We start from the raw sequence: 18,042 nt of genomic DNA on the forward strand, positions 1-18,042 counted from the left end.
AGAATATTTTTGGAAGGTTGGAGGAAACCAGAGAAAATGCATGTTTGAACATTAGCATCAAACCTGGAGCTGCACAATGATGCCCACTTCTAAATCATTAGGAAGCCGAGCTCAGAAGGTCCATAGGCAACCCACTGTTATTCTACCTTTTCTTCTACTGAAAAGTATGTACAGTGCATGGCAGCCTGTCTGGTAAAACGTGGTCAAATTTGGCAGACTAATCTGGAAGCATTTTTTCAAAACTGGGCCTAGTTTTTACACCACAGGGTCAAATTAGTGTCTAATTTGAAATATGCTTATCAGCTGAGGCCCTCCAACTGGAGCCAATGGTGCAGGAAAAAACTAAAGCTGACCGACATTCCCTGAAGGCCGACTGTCAGCTTGGAGTGACTGTCGACTTCAAGTTCTTATCATTCGTTTTTTTTAATCTAGTCTTATATAGCTTTGGTTAAATATGATGCTATTTTTGGAGAGAGAATGAGAATAACGTTTGAAAAGAGAATAAGTAACCTTTTGGAACTATACTGTTAGTGAGTCTTCATCCAGCTGTAGTTTAGAGGTCCAAAACATAACAAGTGCACTGATTGGAGAGGTTTGTGTTGTTTAATAAATGTTTAATTTAAGCAATTTTCAGTATATCTAAATATCGGCATCGGCCAGAGAAAACCCCATATGGGTCGACCTCTAGATATAACTTTTGAACTTTTTCCCTGGATTCCCTTTGTCAAGACAGGTTCAACACAACCTATGACCTTTTGGATTTTGTCCAAAAAAGATTTTTTGCTTCTTCTAAAATGTTCTAAACATCACCAAATACATATTTTTCATAGTCAGCCACAAAAAAAATATTATCAAAAGAATTTCCAAAGAAATCACGTGTGATGGGCCAAGAAATCCGACAGCAAAGCTGCCAAACAGGAAGTGAAGCTGTACCAAACTGATTCAAGCAGCTGATTCACATTTGGCTTATTATATGGATTTGTCCTTGTCTGTGATTTCTTGTAGACTTTCAATGCAAGTATCATTGGAATCAGTTATAAAGGATTTTTTTTTTATCTTCTGCTTATGCTGGCTCATGTATCATATAATTAAAAACACAGTGAAACCATATTTTGTTCATATCATTCAAACCTTAATCATAAAGCTGGATCAAGTCCTGCTTTTCTGATTCCCTACGGGTTATAATAAAGCACGTTTTAGCTGCATTTCTGGTGTAATGATGGCTAAGGAACGTGTACACATATGACAAATACTGCAGAGTCTGTGTGACCTCCAGTGCAGTAAATCCCGTCCCTGCATCTGCATCTCCACTGCTCCTTCCTCAATCAGGACCTGGCAGGAGGCGCTGATGCAGAAAGCAATGCAGCTCTACTTCTACAAGCACACACACCCTATACACACACACACACACACACACACACACACAGCGCAAAATACAGGCTAAACAGCTCTTACTTGATGAAAAAGCTCGCGCCTTCTGCTGTGAAACCTTCCTCCCATCCCCGCGGTAAATCTGTACGAGGAAAAAAAATACACATATCTTGCAGGCTGCATAGAGTTTAAGCGGACGCGCGCACACACACACGCGCGCGCGCTCACACACTATTTTACTCGAGTGATGCCTTTGATGTTTTTGTAGTTGTTTGTATGTTTAGAATCTTTGCACTGTTTCACTTTGAAGTGTTCCTCATCAAAAGCAAGCCGCCTTCCTACAATCTTCTCATCATGAACGAGTTAATGAAGTGATTGAGAGGCTAAAGAGTGGAAGTTTGAGTTGATTCAGAGATCCAGGACCACTAGATGTTTCTTACCTGATCGGATCATGTGCCCCGAGTTGACAGGTTCTCCAGTGCGGGGATGGAGCCAAGTGGTACTGCGAGTTTGGTCGCTGGAAAACGAAAGGAAACACACGCACGCACGCGCGCGGGCGCGCGCACACACACACACACACACACACACCTGTTAAGCTACTAGATCGACGCGAAATGCGTATAAGCATACACACGGTCTTTCAAAAAGAGAGAAACAGACGATCCATAGGGGAATTGGCTCACTTGATGAAAAACACCCGTCCATCTCTGCACACTCCGTAAGACCAGTGGTCAGGTAGAGTGTCCCGGCCGAGAGAAGCCGCCATGATCCCGCTTCACTCTTCTTTCATTCTTCTCTGCTCCAGTTAAAGGGGAAGCGCAAACTCCTGGGGTGGGGGGGGGGGGTGTTGTGTTGGATGGGGGTGGAGGGGTAAGTAAATGGATTAGCAATAAAGAAAACGACTCAAATTCAAACACGGCGTTCATTTATCAATAATTATAATCACTCATTGGTTCTGAGTTGTCTAATGGGTTCAAACTTAAGCTTAAACCTGTTAATAACAAACCCACGGTACACTAAGCTACACCTCCATCCACTCCTTCTAACATGATAAAGTCCTCACTAATCATTTAGCATGACCAATTATGATTGGTTAAAGTTACAGGCAGGGGGCGGGGCCACTTTTCCCCCAACAATTAATGCAAGACTTTATTCTGCACGTTGCATATTTTAGATCGAATAATTCCACACTGGATGGAAAACTCCGAATCCTCTGCATTGATGTTCTGTTGGAGTTGTTTGAAGTGTGAATTAGCGCCTCCTAGCGGAGGAACATTGGAATAAAAGGTAAAAAGAGCTGATACAGCGTTTAAAAAAATTATTCTGCCCAGTTTATTATTCAAATATTTTGTTAGCATTTTGAATTATAAAATTACATTTAAAGTTGTAGAAGTAGTAATAATAGAAGTAGTAGTACTGTTTAATAGTAATAGTAATAGTAGTAGTAATAATATAAGGAGTAGCAATAGGAGAATATCTGGTAGTAGTAGTAGTAGTAGTAGTAGCCATAAACCCAGCCATAAGGGAGGCACAAGACAGTGCACTCTTAGAAGATGTCTACAGAGACAGCAGGGAAGGGAGAAGTGTAGGAGAGTGGCGGTTCTGGTTGGTACTTTAAATGTTGGTACTATGACGAGTAAAGGGAGAGAGGTAGCTGACATGATGGAGAGAAGAAAGGTAGATATGTTGTGTGTTCAGGAGAACAAGTGGAAAGGGATTAAGGCCAGGAACATTGGAGGTGGGTTCAAACTGTTCTACCATGGTGTGGATGGAAAGAGAAATGGTGTAGGGGTGATTCTGAAGGAAGAGTGTAGTGGAGGTGAAGAGAGTTTCTGATAGGGTGATGAACGTGAAGCTGGAAGTTGAAGGGATGATGAAAAATGTCATCAGTGCCTATGCTCCACAAGTGGGTTGTGAGATAGAGGAGAAGTAAAGATTCTGGAGTGAATTAGATGAAGTGGTAGATGGTGTACCTAGGAATGAACGATTGGTGATTGGGGGAGACTTTAATGGGCATGTAGGTGAAGGGAACAGAGGTGATGAGGAGGTGATGGGTAGGTATGGATTTAAGTAGGGGAATATGGAAGGGCAGATGGTTGTAGATTTTGCTAAAAGGATGGAAATGGCAGTGGTGAATACGTATTTTAAGAAGAAGGAAGATCATAGGGTGACGTATAAGCCAAGGAAAAGGGATATGAGGAGCTGTATGAGAGGTTGGACACTAAGGAAGGAGAAAAGGATTTGAACCGATTGGCCAGGCAGAGGGACCGAGCTGGGAAGGATGTGCTGCAAGTTAGAGCAATAAAGGATGGAGATGGAAATGTGTTGACTAGTGAGGAGAGTGTTTTGAGAAGGTGGAGGGAGTATTTTCAGCAGCTGATGAATGAGGAAAATGAGAGATAGAGAAGGTTGGGTGGTGTGGAGTTGGTGAAGCAGGAAGTGGATTTGATTAGTAAGGAGTAAGTGAGAGCAGCGATTAAGAGGATGAAAAGTGGAAAGTAGGTTGGACCAGATGAAATACCGGTAGAAGCATGGAGATGTTTAGGAGAGATGGCTGTGGAGTTTTTAACCTGATTGTTTAACAAGATTCTGGAAGGTGAGAGGATGCCTGAGGAATGGAGAAGGAGTGTGCTGGTACTGATCTTTAAAATAAGGAAGATGTGCAGACCTGCAGTAACTACAGGGGAATAAAGTTGATCAGTCACACCATGAAGTTATGGGAAAGAGTAGTGGAAGCCAGGCTGAGAGAAGAGGTGACCATCTGTAAGCAACAGTATGGTTTCATGCTGAGGAAAATCACCACAGATGCCTTATTTGCTTTGAGAATGTTGATGGAGAAGTATAGAGAAGGACAGAAGGAATTGCATTGCGTATTTGTGGATTTTGTGGAAAACCTAATCTGGATCCAAACACGCTATCGAATTACAGACCAATTTCAAATTTCCCATTTATGTCTAAGATTTTAGAAAAGATTGTCGCTGCCCAGTTATGTTCCCACTTGCAAGAGAACAATATCTTTGAAGAGTTTCAGTCAGGTTTTAGGCCCCATCATAGCACAGAAACTGCCCTAGTTAAAATCACTAATGACCTGTTTTTAGCTTCAGACCAAGGCTTCATCTCGCTGTTAGTTTTACTAGATCTTAGTGCTGCGTTCGACACTATAGATCATGATCTTCTCCTAGATCGCTTACAGAATTACATCGGCATTCAGTGACAGGCATTAAGCTGGTTTAAATCCTACCTGTCCAATCGTTACCATTTCGTAGATTTAAATGGAGAGCTATCCAGGCTAATACTAGTGAACTATGGTGTGCCACAAGGTTCAGTTATAGGACCCCTGCTCTTCACAATATACATGCTTCCCTTAGGAAATATTATTAGAAGGCATGGAATTAGCTTTCATTGTTATGCTGATGATACCCAACTATATATCTCATCTAAACCAGGCGATATAGCTCAATTAACTCGGATAACTGAGTGTGTTAAGGAAATAAGAGATTGGATGACCCATAACTTTCTACTTTTAAATTCTGATAAGACAGAGATTTTGCTCATCGGCCCAAAAACTAGTATACAGAAGCTCTAGCATCTCAACCTGCATTTAGACGGATGTTCTGTAACCACTAGTTCAACAGTAAAAGACCTGGGAGTTATTTTAGACAGCAACTTATCTTTTAAAAATCATATCAACCAAGTTGCAAAAACAGCCTTCTTTCACCTTAGAAATATTTCTAAGCTAAGAAATATGTTGTCTATAGCCGATGCAGAGAAGCTCGTCCATGCGTTTATGACTTCCAGAATAGACTAATGTAATGCATTACTAGGTGGATGTCCTGCATCATTAATAAACAAGCTTCAGTTAGTTCAGAATGCGGCAGCAAGAGTTTTTACAAGGTCAAGAAAATATGATCACATAACCCCAATCTTATCGTCCCTACATTGGCTTCCTGTTAAGTTTCGAATAGACTACAAACTACTGCTACTCACTTATAAAGCACTAAATGGTTTGGCTCCCATGTATCTCTCCAGTTTTTTAACACGCTACAATCCGTCACGCTCCCTGAGATCTCAAAACTCTGGGCTTCTAGTAGTTCCTAGAATAGCAAAGGTCACTAAAGGCGGTAGAGCATTTTCACATTTAGCTCCCAAACTTTGGAATAGTCTTCCTGACAGTGTTCGGGGCTCAGACACACTCACCCAGTTTAAGTGCAGATTAAAAACATATCTTTTTAGCAAAGCCTACACATAACACACATCCCACATCATAACCTTGTGCTCCAGAAACATCTGATCACATTATCAACTTGTGCTATTAATATCATGAACAGCAGCTACGCTAATTGCTCTCCACTGCTTCTCTTTCTCTCCCCATCCCGAGGCTTCCTGAGGTTTGGCCAGCTCCAGTCACGTCCCTCCTCATGAAGATTATGGACTTTAAAGAAGTAAATGCCGAACTCGCAAACATCCTGCACCATCTAGAGATGTACCAGTGCCAATTGGATCCCACTACATGTGTGGAGTTTTGACATTGGACCTCCTGGAGTGTTTAAAGGCTCTGGCATGGAGAAACTGTTGCTGGATCTGTGATGATCACAAATGTTGAGCTCAGTAGCTCCTACTTTTATACCAAAGACTGTAGAAAGAACATTTACTTATAATCTTATACTCCAGTACTCATGTTAGTTCTCACTCTCCAGTGTTCTGTATTGTTGAAAGATTTATGATCAAACTCTTGATGTCACCCAAATGAGGATGGGTTCCCCTTTTGAGTCTGGTTCCTCTCAAGGTTTCTTCCTCATTACATCTAAGGGAGTTTTTCTTTGCCACAGTCGCCACGGCTGCTCATCAGGGATAAATACACACCATTCACCTTGACTGTTAAATTCTGTAAAGCTGCATTGAGACAATGTCTGTTGTGAAAAGCGCTATAGAAATAAACTTGACTTGACTTGACATTTAGAGAAAGCATACGACAGGATGCCAAGAGAGGAGTTGTTGTATTGTATGAGGAAGTCAGGTGTGTCAGAGAAGTATGTGAGGGTGGTGCAGGATATCCAATTCAATTAAATTTTTATTTGTATAGTGCTTTTAACAATAAACATTGTCTCAAAGCAGCTTTACACAGATAATGTGGTGATTAAAAGTGAATATGTTCTTTATAGGTAAGTTTGTCCCTGATAAGCAAGCCGGTGGCGACTGTGGCAAGAAAAAACCCCCCGAGATGGCATAAGGAAGAAACCTTGAGAGAAACCAGACTCAAGAGGGAACCCATCCTCATCTGGGTTGCACCGAATGTTCATTTGTAGCAGATATACGATGTTGTGGGGTACAGTGATGATGATGTTAGGTAAGTAAAGTGTGTTAGGGAAGTGAAGAAAAGAGTGCAAGCACGGTGGAGTGTGTGGAGAAGAGTGACAGGAGTGATTTGTGATAGAAGGGTATCTGCAAGAATGAAAGGGAAACATTTATAGGACTGTGGTGAGACCTGCGATGTTGTATGGTTTAGAGACAGTGGCATTGAGTAAAAGACAGGAGGCGGAGCTGGAGGTAGCAGAGCTGAAGATGTTAAGGTTTTCGTTGGGAGTGACGAGGGTGGACAAGATTAGAAATTAGTTTATTAGAGGGACAGCCCATGTAGGACGTTTTGGTGACAAGGTGAGGGAGGCGAGATTGAGATGGTTTGGACATGTGCAGAGGAGCGACATGAGTTATACTGGTAGAAGAAGGCTAAGGATGGAGCCACCAGGTAGGAGGAAAAGAGGAAGGCCAAGAAGGAGGTTTATGGATGTGGTGAGGGAAGACATGCAGGTAGTTGGTGTGAAAGAGGCAGATGTAGAAGACAGGGGGGTATGGAGAAGGATGATCCGCTGTGGCGACCGCTAATGGGAGCAGCCGAAAGTAGAAGAAGAAGAAGTTGTAGTAGTTATAATAATAATAATAGTAGTAGTAGTAGTAGTAGTTATAAAAGTAGTGGTAGTATCAACAGTAGTAGTATTTATAGTAAAAGTAGTATTAGCAATGGTACTCATAATAGCAGAACCAGTGTTAGTTAAAGTACCAGTAGTACTAACAGTAGTAGTATCTATAGACTGATAATAAATATAGTACTATTTAAATATTTTAAATATAACAATGAATAATATTTTAAATATGATCTTTATTTCAGTTTTATAGCTCTCTAAACTGACTGTAATGAGTGTACATTTTTTGTTCATGCTTTCTGTTCTTGAATTTAGCAAAAACCTGTACACAGCTTACCTGTATGAGTAGAATTCATGTCAAAATAGCATTATTTATTATATTCATTATTGTATGTACATATTGGTACCCACACTATTCAGCCTTAGTGATGAACTTACAATTCAATGGACAAAAATTGAATTTTTTAGAAATAACTTCTGGTCAGACTAAACAACATTTTAGCTGTTCGGTGCAGAAATCTGGATGTACAGATAAAATTTAAATAAAATAAAAAAACCGATTCGAAGTAATGGTTTATACAGATAAAAGTCTCATATGATATAATTTTAATGATAATTCCCCCTATTTGTGTTTAATCTGTTATCTTAATGACTCGAGAAACACAATATTTAAATTGATGCTTACTATGCATCACATAGCAGTATTCCAATGGTCTGATGCTGGCTGTAAATTTTTGTGATTCACACTGATGTCAATTTATCTTCGTCCATACTAGCAGGATAGAGCTCCAGGTTTATCATTTACTCGCACAGTGATGCAACACACTTTGGCAGAAGCATCTATGTTTTGCTTCCATCATTCTCTGCACAGATGTGCTTGTTTTTGCTTCCTTTCTCCTTAAGTATAAATGTTTCTCAGGTTCCTTTTACACCTGTGTTTAGCCTTGTCAGGATCCGGTGCACTCCACATTAAACGCCTCTGAGCAGTATAAATATTTAAGTGCTCAGTCCCTTCTGAAGGAAAAAATTCTTTTGTTGGCATGCCCCCTGTTGTTCTGACGCACTTTAAAGATGAACAGATAACACCAGAAGCGTTTGTGCATGAATAAAAAAAACTGGTGGAAACCAGTGGGTTCCAGGTATACCTATCAACTCTCCAGACATGGAAACAAGGCTATGTGACTCAATTATGCATGAACTGGGCTGCAGAAAAATGGCAGCAGGTGCTCTTGACTGATGAGTGAAAGTGTTTACATTTAATATTTGGCTGTTGCAGGAGGCAAGTTGTTTTCTGAAGGGATGGAGAGCAATATAACAATAAAATAATACAATAATGATTGTCTGCAGGAAACAGTGGAGGAGGGTTCTTTGCAACTTTTTGGCTGCATTTCTGCAAATAGAGTTGGAGATTTGGTCAGAATTAATGGTGTCCTCAATAGTGAGAAATACAGCCAGATACTATTCCATCATGCAATTCCATCAGGGAGGCGTCTGATTGGACCCAAAGTTATTCTGCAGCAGGACAACGACCTTAAACATACAGCCAACATCATTAAAAACTTTAAAACAATCTTCAGCTTAGGGAATAACAAGAAGTCCTGGAAATGTTGGTCTTGCAGAAACCATTACAGACAGAAAACTACACAGTGGTAAACATGGCCTTATTTCAACTTGTCCCATTAAATTTATAATGACTATTTTTTTCTTGAAATTCTATATATTTTCAGTTTAAACATTTGAGTTTTTTAAACTTGCTAATTTTTTTAATTTGCAAATCATTGCATTCTGTTTATATTAACATTTTGCACATGTCCCAACTTTTTTGGAATTGGGGTTGTACTTTGAAAGAACAATTAGCAAAGAGACCAAGAAACACAAGGAATGTGTGATTGGAACGGACATTAGATACAGTAAGTCGAAACTTAACCCATTAAATAAAGTTGAGATGGTCTGGGATAAGTTTGACTGGAGAGAGTGGAGGAAAAGCTGGAAAAACCATTCCAGGTGACCAGCTCATGAGGCTGAGGGAATGCCAATAGTGTGCAAAGTTGTCATCAACAATCAAAAATAAAAAAAAAGTAATAAATAATAAATAAAAATAATAATAATAAACTGTGTTCTTTCACAGTTTGGATGTATTTAGTATTAATGTACAATGATGAAAAAGTAATAAGAGAAGGTGTGTAACTAAAGGAGAAGGTGTATGACTTTTGACTGGATGTAGACAGTAGTGAAATTAGTTTATGAAATAAGTAACTGTGGGAATGGCTGTTTATAGCTGCTATAATATAAGCAGGAACTTGCTCAGTGGATGCTGAACAATAATAAATGAAACTTATGTTTAATATTTTTTTTTTTGGTCACATTATACAGATATTCCTTTGCTGTAACATTCAGGATAGTTTCCTAATGCCATTAAATAAAATCAAAGGTTTTTTTTAAGCAAGATATGACAGCAATATATAAAAAAAAGTTTTTTCCAAGTGACTGAAGGTCGACAGGAGAGTGTCCGTGTGATTGACAGCAGAACACTGAGTCTTGCGCCCTCAGTAAACCTTATATCAGAGCAATGAGTGCAACAATAAAGGTGAATTTGCAGTTTAATTATAACTTCATTTCCATCGCATCATCCTCTTAACACTCCTCTCTCCTGTGTTGCTTTAATTGCTTTCCTTCATCCATCAAATTATCCTTCAGTCACACTGCTCATTACATTCTGTCCATCATTCTGTCTCTAATATATATATCTATATATATATACAGTGGGGCAAAAAAGTCAGCCACCAATTGTGCAAGTTCTCCCACTTTAAAAGATAAAAGGCCTGTAATTTTTTATCATAGGTACACTTCAACTATGAGAGACAAAATGAGGAAATAAATTCCAGAAAATCACATTGTCGGATTTTTAAAGAATTTATTTGCAAATTATGGTGGAAAATAAGTATTTGGTCAATAACAAAAGTTCATCTTAATACTTTGTTATATACCCCTTTGTTGGCAATGACAGAGATTTTCTGTAAGTCTCCACAAGGTTTTTACACACTGATGCTGGTAGTTTGGCCCATTCCTCCATGCAGATCTCCTCTAGAGCAGTGATGTTTTGGGCAACACGGATTTTTAACTCCCTCCAAAGATTTTCTATGGGGTTGAGATCTGGAGACTGGACCTTGAAATGCTTTTTACAAAGCAACTCCTTCGTTGCCTGGGCGGTGTGTTTGGGATCATTGTCATGCTGAAAGATCCAGCCACGTTTCATCTTCCATGCTCTTGCTGATGAAGAGGTTTTTACTCAAAATCTCACGATACATGGCCCCATTTACTCTTTCCTTTACACGGTTCAGTCGTCTTGGACCCTTTGCAGAAAAACAGCCCCAAAGCATGATGTTTCCACCCCCATGCTTCACAGTAGGTATGCAACTCAGCATTCTTTCAAGTTGCATTTTTACCAAAATGTTCTATTTTGGTTTCATCTGACCATATGACATTCTTCCAATCCTCTTCTGGATCATCCAAATGCTCTCCAGCAAACTTCAGACGGGCCTGGACAGGTGCCTTTTATACTGATAACGAGTTTAAACAGGTGCCATTAATACAGGTAACTAGTGGAGGACAGAGTAGCCTCTTAAAAAAGAAGTTACAGGTCTGTGAGAGCCAGAAATCTTGCTTTTTTTGTTTGTGACCAAAAACTTATTTTCCACCATAATTTGCAAATAAATTCTTTAAAAATATTTTTACAATTTTGTCTCTCATAGTTGAAGTGTACCTATGATAAAAATTACAGGCCTCTCATTATTTTAAGTGGAAGAACTTGCACAATTGGTGGCTGACTAAATACTTTTTTGCCCCACTGTGTGTATCTATCTATCTATCTATCTATCTATCTATCTATCTATCTATATATAGATAGATAGATATATATATAAAACTATCCATATATATCACAATTACTTTCTGCCTTTCATTCAGTCTCTATCCATCTTTTTTTCTGCCTGTCTTGATCTATCATTGCATCACTCTGTCCATATCATGTTCTTTCCATTCTTCTCTCTCTATCCAGCTCCCTCATTCAGACTTTCTGCAATACTCTTTTTTTCTATGAATCTCTCTGCATTTATTTATCTTAAGCCTAAGAATTTTTTTGATTATTGATTTATTTATTTTAAACACAATGTATTTTCTGTATTTTATCCTATTTCTCTATTAATTTTTGTCTATACTGCCTTTTTTTCTGTTTCTTTTTTTATCAATCATTCTTTCTCTCTCTCACTGCAGCAAGGTGACTCAATGTTAACAGTCCTCTCTGAGGAACAGATGAAACGGTTCAGCTCGAGGTAATTTTCTCCTCACTGAATCGTTTTGCTCTGCAGCAGAGAAAAAAAAATTACTAAACGAACTCAATAACTGTTAAACAGAGGTCATGGGAGGTGTGAATGATTAAGAACCCAAATGTTTAACCAACACCAACAAAAAAATTACTATTCTGACAATTACATTGCATAAAACATTAAGCTTTAGTTAAATGCTTAGCTCTATGCTCAGGTGCTTAAAGTAAAATTGTGTATTTAAACTCTATCTAGGTCTAATCTTACTAAATCATGAATGACAAAAATATCACTGCAACAACCTGCAAGTGTTCTATGAATGATCAATACATTTTTCTAGTTGTGTTAATGCTTCTCTAACATGTAATTAGAGGAGCTCATGAGTGGGATAATAAGCCACTGTAAATGATATGCACGCAGATAAACAGTAAGCTAAATAACTTTTGCACTGACATTTGTCTTCATTATTGATAATGATGAAACTGATTAATTGATAGTTACCCAGATGTGTATAACTTCCTGTCGATTCTGGTTCCTGTAAGGTTTTCTTAGTCATTTTAGATGACATTATGATTCATGACTCGTTTGCTCATTAAGAATAGACTTTAAAGAATCATTAACTAACTGAAAATTCATATTCATTATCTATTTCTATTCAGCTGTTTTGGTACAATGTCCATTATTGAAAACACTGCAAAAATAAAACAAATTATGAAAGTTTATGGATAAGTGAGTCACCTAATGTCTGTCAGATAGATAGATAACTTGAAAGTTATCAAAACCATAATGACAGACTCGGGATAACCCAGGTTGAACTATCACGGGTTTAGGGGGCAGATAAACAGGAATGATTCAGCTACTCCTGTTTAATCTATACATACCTAATCTACCCCAAGTTAAACCAAAATAACTGCATTGTCCAACATGGCCTTCGACATTTTACACTTTATATTTCTAAACCGAGTCTGAGAGCGTATACCATGTAAATAAAATGGCTCACAAACAGAACTGCAGTAATCCAACTGTAGATGGTTTCAAACAGCTGTACATGAGCACCAGAATTGACCATGCAATTTCTACTGCAAAACTGTACGACAGTAACAACAACTTTGATATTCAAATTTCATATCAGTGAAAATGTTCTTTCCTTTCATTGTTTAAATGATCACTTAATTTCTGTATATAGAATTCATTTGTTCACATCTCAGATCTGCAAATTGTGTTTCAATGGCTTTCCCTTTAAAAAAGGCACAAAAAGGTGTGACATGTATGGGTTTAAAAGCAAAAAAAAGTTTGCATTCAAAAATACAAAAAAACACAAATGCATCTTCATCCAAATGATCTTTATTTTGTGTAAAGTCTTTACATTTATGCCACCAGTGCAGAAGCCGTGGAGGATTCGCTAAGGATAAAAAGAACAATGTGAGGATTAGAGGATGAAAGAAGAAACTACAGTGCACAAAAAAAATTTGTATGAAGGGGACTGGCAGCGCCGGCATCAACAAGCCAAACTGCTAATTTACCTCCAGGTCTTATTCTAGCACATCAGAAATATCTCACATCTTACAGGAAAAAGAGTGGGACAATGAAATGTGCATTTTCATAACAAATAAATAAATTGTACTTACTACTTCCAGTTGGGAGCGAGAACTCTCTTGGTTTTATAGTAACGAGCCAGCCTGTGGATTCTGCTCTCAACAAGAATCAGGCGGAATTTGGCGTCTTTGTCCTGCAGACATTGCATATGATTTACAAAGATGTTATGAACATGGAGGTTTGAGAGTTTATAAGGATCCAGTATTATGATACAGAAGAAGCATTTACCCTTCAAAATCATAAGAGAAAGAGGGGGTTACGCCTCCAAAATGGATAAAAATAAATGTGTACAGCATATAAATTTGGCAGGTTTAATTGTTCCTGTGCAAGATTGCTTTCTCCAGATATTCAGTGCTTAAAAAGTTACAATTCTACACGTAATTGAATTCTGGTTCTGACAAGTCAGATGTTAATAAGCATTCAATAACAGTAGCTGTTACTAAGGAAACAGTTAATTGAGAGGAATGTGTACAGTAGTTGCTCAATAAAACAATGTTTTTAATTAGATTTTTTTTTTTTTGTAATATTGATGGAAGGTGTATCCAGTATCAGCATGTGTCAAGAATTAAAAAATAAAAAAAGGAAATAACCTTATTCTGTCTCATGGTACATAATATTAAAATCTACAAACAGGTTAGTATCTAATAATTTTCATTGTATATTTGCTGTGGGAAAAGAAAACGAGCACACATTTTTAAATAAATGGTCAATTCAAGGACATGGACTTTTTTTTTTACCTTCCTGTTCCTCTCCAAGTGCTTCCTCACAGCAACAGCCTTCTTGATCAGATGGTATAGATCCTCAGGCAGATCAGGAGCCAAGCCCTTGGATTTCAGGATCCTGAGGATCTTGTTGCCGGTGACGAAACGCACCTGAGCTACACCATGAGAATCCCTCAGGATCACACCTGAAACACAACAGTAAGTTGACAATTTTATAACAGTTCTGAGGAACAGAATCTTGTGGGCAAGCTGAATTCATCTCCTGTTTGTCACACGCACACAACACTTAATCTCAATCTAATATTTACATTTTAAAGCAGAGAAATTAAAAGGGGGACAAATTAAAACTTACACTAATAATTGTAAAAATATTACATTTGCATTTAAAGCGTTTTATGGCATACATGAATCATTACAAAATCTACACAATTGGTGAAATGCTTGATCTCAAATTCATTGATTCCTAATTAGGCAAGATATTAAAAGTAAGGGGATGTAAACAATGAAAACTACACCCTGCCATAATTTCAATCAGATGTGCTGTTTGATTTGGGCAAAGTACCTTATTCAAAGTATTTAATCGATAAAAATCTGAACAAGCAAGCATCAAAGATTGGTTCCCCTGACAAAGAATTGGTTCCATTCACACCTCAAACCTTATAAACTGGCAAATCAGTTTAGACAAATTGCAGCCAATCGAAGTCCTTCTTCTGCAGGCATACAGACTCAGTGTAGACCCTTTCATTCAAAATCTTAACCTTCCCATCGACCTACCTTTCTCCAATTACACCTTAAAACTTATCACAACCTGATCTCTACATGCAACGTACACAAATCCAGTCAGGAACGTACCAATCTGCGAGGGGGTCAGACCCTTCTTGGCCAGCTTAAAGATCTGCTCTTTGACATCATCAGACGTCAGCTTCAGCCACTAAACAGAAGGAAAAAGTCATGAATTTAAGTTCTGGTTGAAGACTTCGTTGCAGGAGAGACAGAAATCTACAGCGGTAACAAGAATTTTAATTTGACGCACTGTTCACATCAACCAATGTTTACAGGTTTCGATTTCTATAAACCCAAATGTTTGCATTAAAACAGTCCCAAGATCTACCAAGAAACTGGCAGTGATACAACTAGTCATTATTTATAAACAGTCTATCCAAGAGTCTGCAAAAAGAAAAAAGTAATGCTTGAAACTTAAAAATGCTATAATGCTTTTCTTAATGATTTTACTTTTCAATGTTTTTTTAATACAAGTCGCTATGTGACTAACTACAAGTAGCAGCAGTCAAACACCTTTACAAGATTTGTAACTTAAGCATGTTATTATTCTTGTAAGAGCTGAAAATATTAGTCTGCCCATTAACAGCAGGTATACAACAGTTATGATTTCTATATCCCAAATAGGCTGACAAATATCCACCTAGGATATTAAGATATTAGATACACTTAAGTTAAGATAATCTATCTATAAAATAGAGATCTCTATTATTAAGAGAAAGTAAGTTGAGAGATGAGTACTGTACTTACTGTAGGGACACTGCGTCTGTATGGGAGAGCTGACTGGGACAAGCCCTTACTGAAACAAGACAAAATTGTCTGGTCACATTCAAACACTTAACCTGATATTTTAATGAACAAAAATCAGAGATACCCCCCTCTTTTGTTCTAATTTATTTTTTCCTCATGTTTTGATTTACCCTTTGCTTTTTATGATCACTTTCTGATATTAACAATACATTGGTGTTACTGTTAATATGCTTGAGTGTTGACTGATCGGCTCTGTTGTATTTGTTTAGGTTTTAATAAGAAATTAAAACTATATAAAAATTGAGATACATGTAGGACAAGGTGAATAATTAACGCTTTCAACACGACATTTACAAACAAACTTGTGTAGATAAACTGATGTTTGAGAAGCTAACGTCATTTTATTTCATAATATCGACATGAGGTTGAGATCATCATGCTAGCTTTCTTCTGACGAGCCTAACGTTTTATTCCATGCAAAAGTTAAAATGTCGAACTACGTTTCATATGAACATTTAACATCTACACGGTATCTCCATTATAACATCTGTAAACTGTTTTGTACACTTTCCTCGAAGAACTATATGATTTAAAAGTAAAATCGGAGCTCATCCGGAGAGCACACGAGCGCCAGACTGCTTTCCATCAAGCCGCACGCGCGGCCATTATCTTTGCTAACTAGCTTCATCCCCATTAGAAAAACGTGTCGCTAAATGTTCCTTTTAAAAGTTTATTTTCAGCCCCAATTTGAAACCATTCGGTTCTCTAGAGGGTTATTTTTGTTTCCAGTATTCTGTGTGTTCACACACGTTTATATTTTTGGGGTAAATTAAGCACCTACCCGGGAGCGTGCATGCGACCCATGATGGCGTTCGCGAGAGAGCCGAGAAAGAGAGAGCGGAGAGTGAGGCTGACAGGAAGTAGAGTGCGCCCATGCGGAAGTGACGTTTATATAAAGACGAGAAAGAAAAAAAAGTCTTCTTTTTTTAAATAACGTTTTTATTAAAATAAATACAGATGTTAGAGAAGTTCGCATTATATAAAGAACATCCGTATATTGTGTATTTAATTTAAAGAAACTCGAATGTCCACTGCATACTATATAATTACACACAAATAAACTCCTGCATCAACCGTTTACTGAATTCAGAAATAAATACTTAATCGTAGAACTATTTACTGAACTAATTAAAAAAAATGATTGATAATTATAATATATATATATATATATATATATATATATATATATATATATATATATATATATATATATATATATAAAGAAAGAAAGAAAGAAAGAAACCAGTGCAACCTACGTATAGTCTATCTTCTCATTTTCTATCTCATCTTAAATCTTAACAAACCACAGAGAAACAAAATCTGATTGTCAACAAAACCAGCTGTTGTAAATTGTGTGTGTTCAGAAACATATTCCACTTCTGGTGCCAAGCAAGCATGGCTGCTGTAGTTTGTTAGAGCTTTGTTGCTCTTAATGTCTGTGTTGTTTGTTGAACGTATGTGCAAGCATGCACATTTATACTGCTTATGACAGAAAAACCTTTGCACATTCCAATTTGTGCAAAGTCCCTGAGATGATATGAAGGGGGGAAACTGTAAAGCACCATCTTTTCATCAGTCATTTCTGTCTGCCCATTGTAACTAGACAAATACCAAGTTTGTGCAAATGTACTTAGCAAAAATCAATGGACACCTTTAAGACATCATTAAGATATAGAAATTATGAAAAAATGTTTTTACATATACATTGGATGGAAGCACATGCAAATTAGTAAATTGGAATTAACTTTTTCAAATGTCAAACACAAAAACTAGGTGAAATCACTTGTAGACTGCTGTAGAGCTGTAAATATTGTAAATGAACTGTGAGAATACATCTGTGGTTATATGTCTAGCTTGTCCTTCTAACAGCTTAATTGTTTTTTTGGGATAAATTGGCAGACAATGCTAATGCTGATGTCCTTATAGAAAATACTCAAGGAGAAACTAAAAATTAAACAAGAACCTATGGTCAAGATTTTGGCTTAGCTGTCTTGGTTCGGTAAAATTGATCGGGTGTTAACTGATTACTAGTCATAGATTCTAATCCATATTAATGAGTTAATATGTGTTAAGGAGAGGAGTGCACTAATCATTAGAGTCTGAACCCCTACCTGACTATTCAGCAAACTTATCACCCACACCAGTAAAGCCATAATTTCTCCTCACATATTTAAGAAGCACATAGTCAAATAAAATAGTCATAGTCATTCTAACCAGATACAGTATAGAACAGTATAGAACACAGTGAAGAACCTGAATGCTACACTTTTTTCAGGAAACAGGAGAGTGAAGAGTGGGTGTGAGGTATTTGTGCAATCAGCCACCATGCTGTTGACAGATGAAACAGGAATGGGAGAGGGAAACCAGACTCTGTGAAACTGGCCAGATCTGACCTGAACAAACAGCTTTTAGTTGTTACAAGAACGGGACCCCTGAGGCTATGCATTTTTCTTTCTTTCCTGTTTTCTTGTGATCTCAACATACAAAAAAGCTGTTTTTCTGTAGCATTTACATAATTAT

At 37.6% G+C, this 18,042-nt stretch overlaps 2 protein-coding genes and 1 long non-coding RNA gene across 7 annotated transcripts in view; 1 reads left to right on the forward strand and 2 right to left on the reverse strand.

Moving 5' to 3' along the window:
* The window catches only part of plekha7b (pleckstrin homology domain containing, family A member 7b), a 112,162-nt gene extending 109,785 nt beyond the window's left edge, over positions 1–2,377 (reverse strand). For 3 of the 5 annotated variants that reach the window (XM_083558417.1, XM_083558416.1, XM_083558411.1), the window contains exons 1-3: positions 2,055–2,377; positions 1,812–1,888; positions 1,456–1,513 (exon numbers count right to left, since the gene is read on the reverse strand). In XM_083558417.1, the coding sequence (XP_083414543.1) occupies positions 1,456–1,513; positions 1,812–1,888; positions 2,055–2,137 (218 nt within the window). In that variant the 5' untranslated portion in view covers positions 2,138–2,377. The remainder of the gene's footprint in view (positions 1–1,455; positions 1,514–1,811; positions 1,889–2,054) is intronic. The other 2 variants (XM_083558418.1, XM_083558412.1) reach the window with 2 other exon arrangements.
* The window catches only part of LOC310735693, a 180,459-nt gene that overhangs the window by 55,739 nt on the left and 106,678 nt on the right, over positions 1–18,042 (forward strand). The gene's annotated exons all lie outside the window — the stretch shown is intronic.
* rps13 (ribosomal protein S13) lies at positions 12,943–16,407 on the reverse strand. Its single transcript, XM_083558659.1, has 6 exons — positions 16,304–16,407; positions 15,463–15,511; positions 14,785–14,863; positions 13,948–14,117; positions 13,243–13,343; positions 12,943–13,016 (listed from the first exon to the last, which is right to left on the reverse strand). The coding sequence occupies exons 1-6, from the start codon at positions 16,324–16,326 to the stop codon at positions 12,983–12,985; spliced, it is 456 nt and encodes a 151-aa protein (XP_083414785.1). The 5' UTR covers positions 16,327–16,407; the 3' UTR covers positions 12,943–12,982.

Source organism: Silurus aristotelis (genome assembly GCF_946808225.1).
Source record: "Silurus aristotelis genome assembly, chromosome: 13".
Lineage (NCBI taxonomy): Eukaryota > Metazoa > Chordata > Actinopteri > Siluriformes > Siluridae > Silurus > Silurus aristotelis.

Coding starts and splice junctions, on each gene's coding strand:
- rps13 (XM_083558659.1), bottom strand. CDS start 16,326: ATGGGTCGCATGCACGCTCCCGG. Junction 14,864..15,462: donor ACAGACGCAGTGTCCCTACA/GTAAGTACAGTA, acceptor CCTTCTGTTTAG/TGGCTGAAGCTGACGTCTGA. Junction 13,017..13,242: donor CTCGCTCCCAACTGGAAGTA/GTAAGTACAATT, acceptor TTTTATCCTTAG/CGAATCCTCCACGGCTTCTG.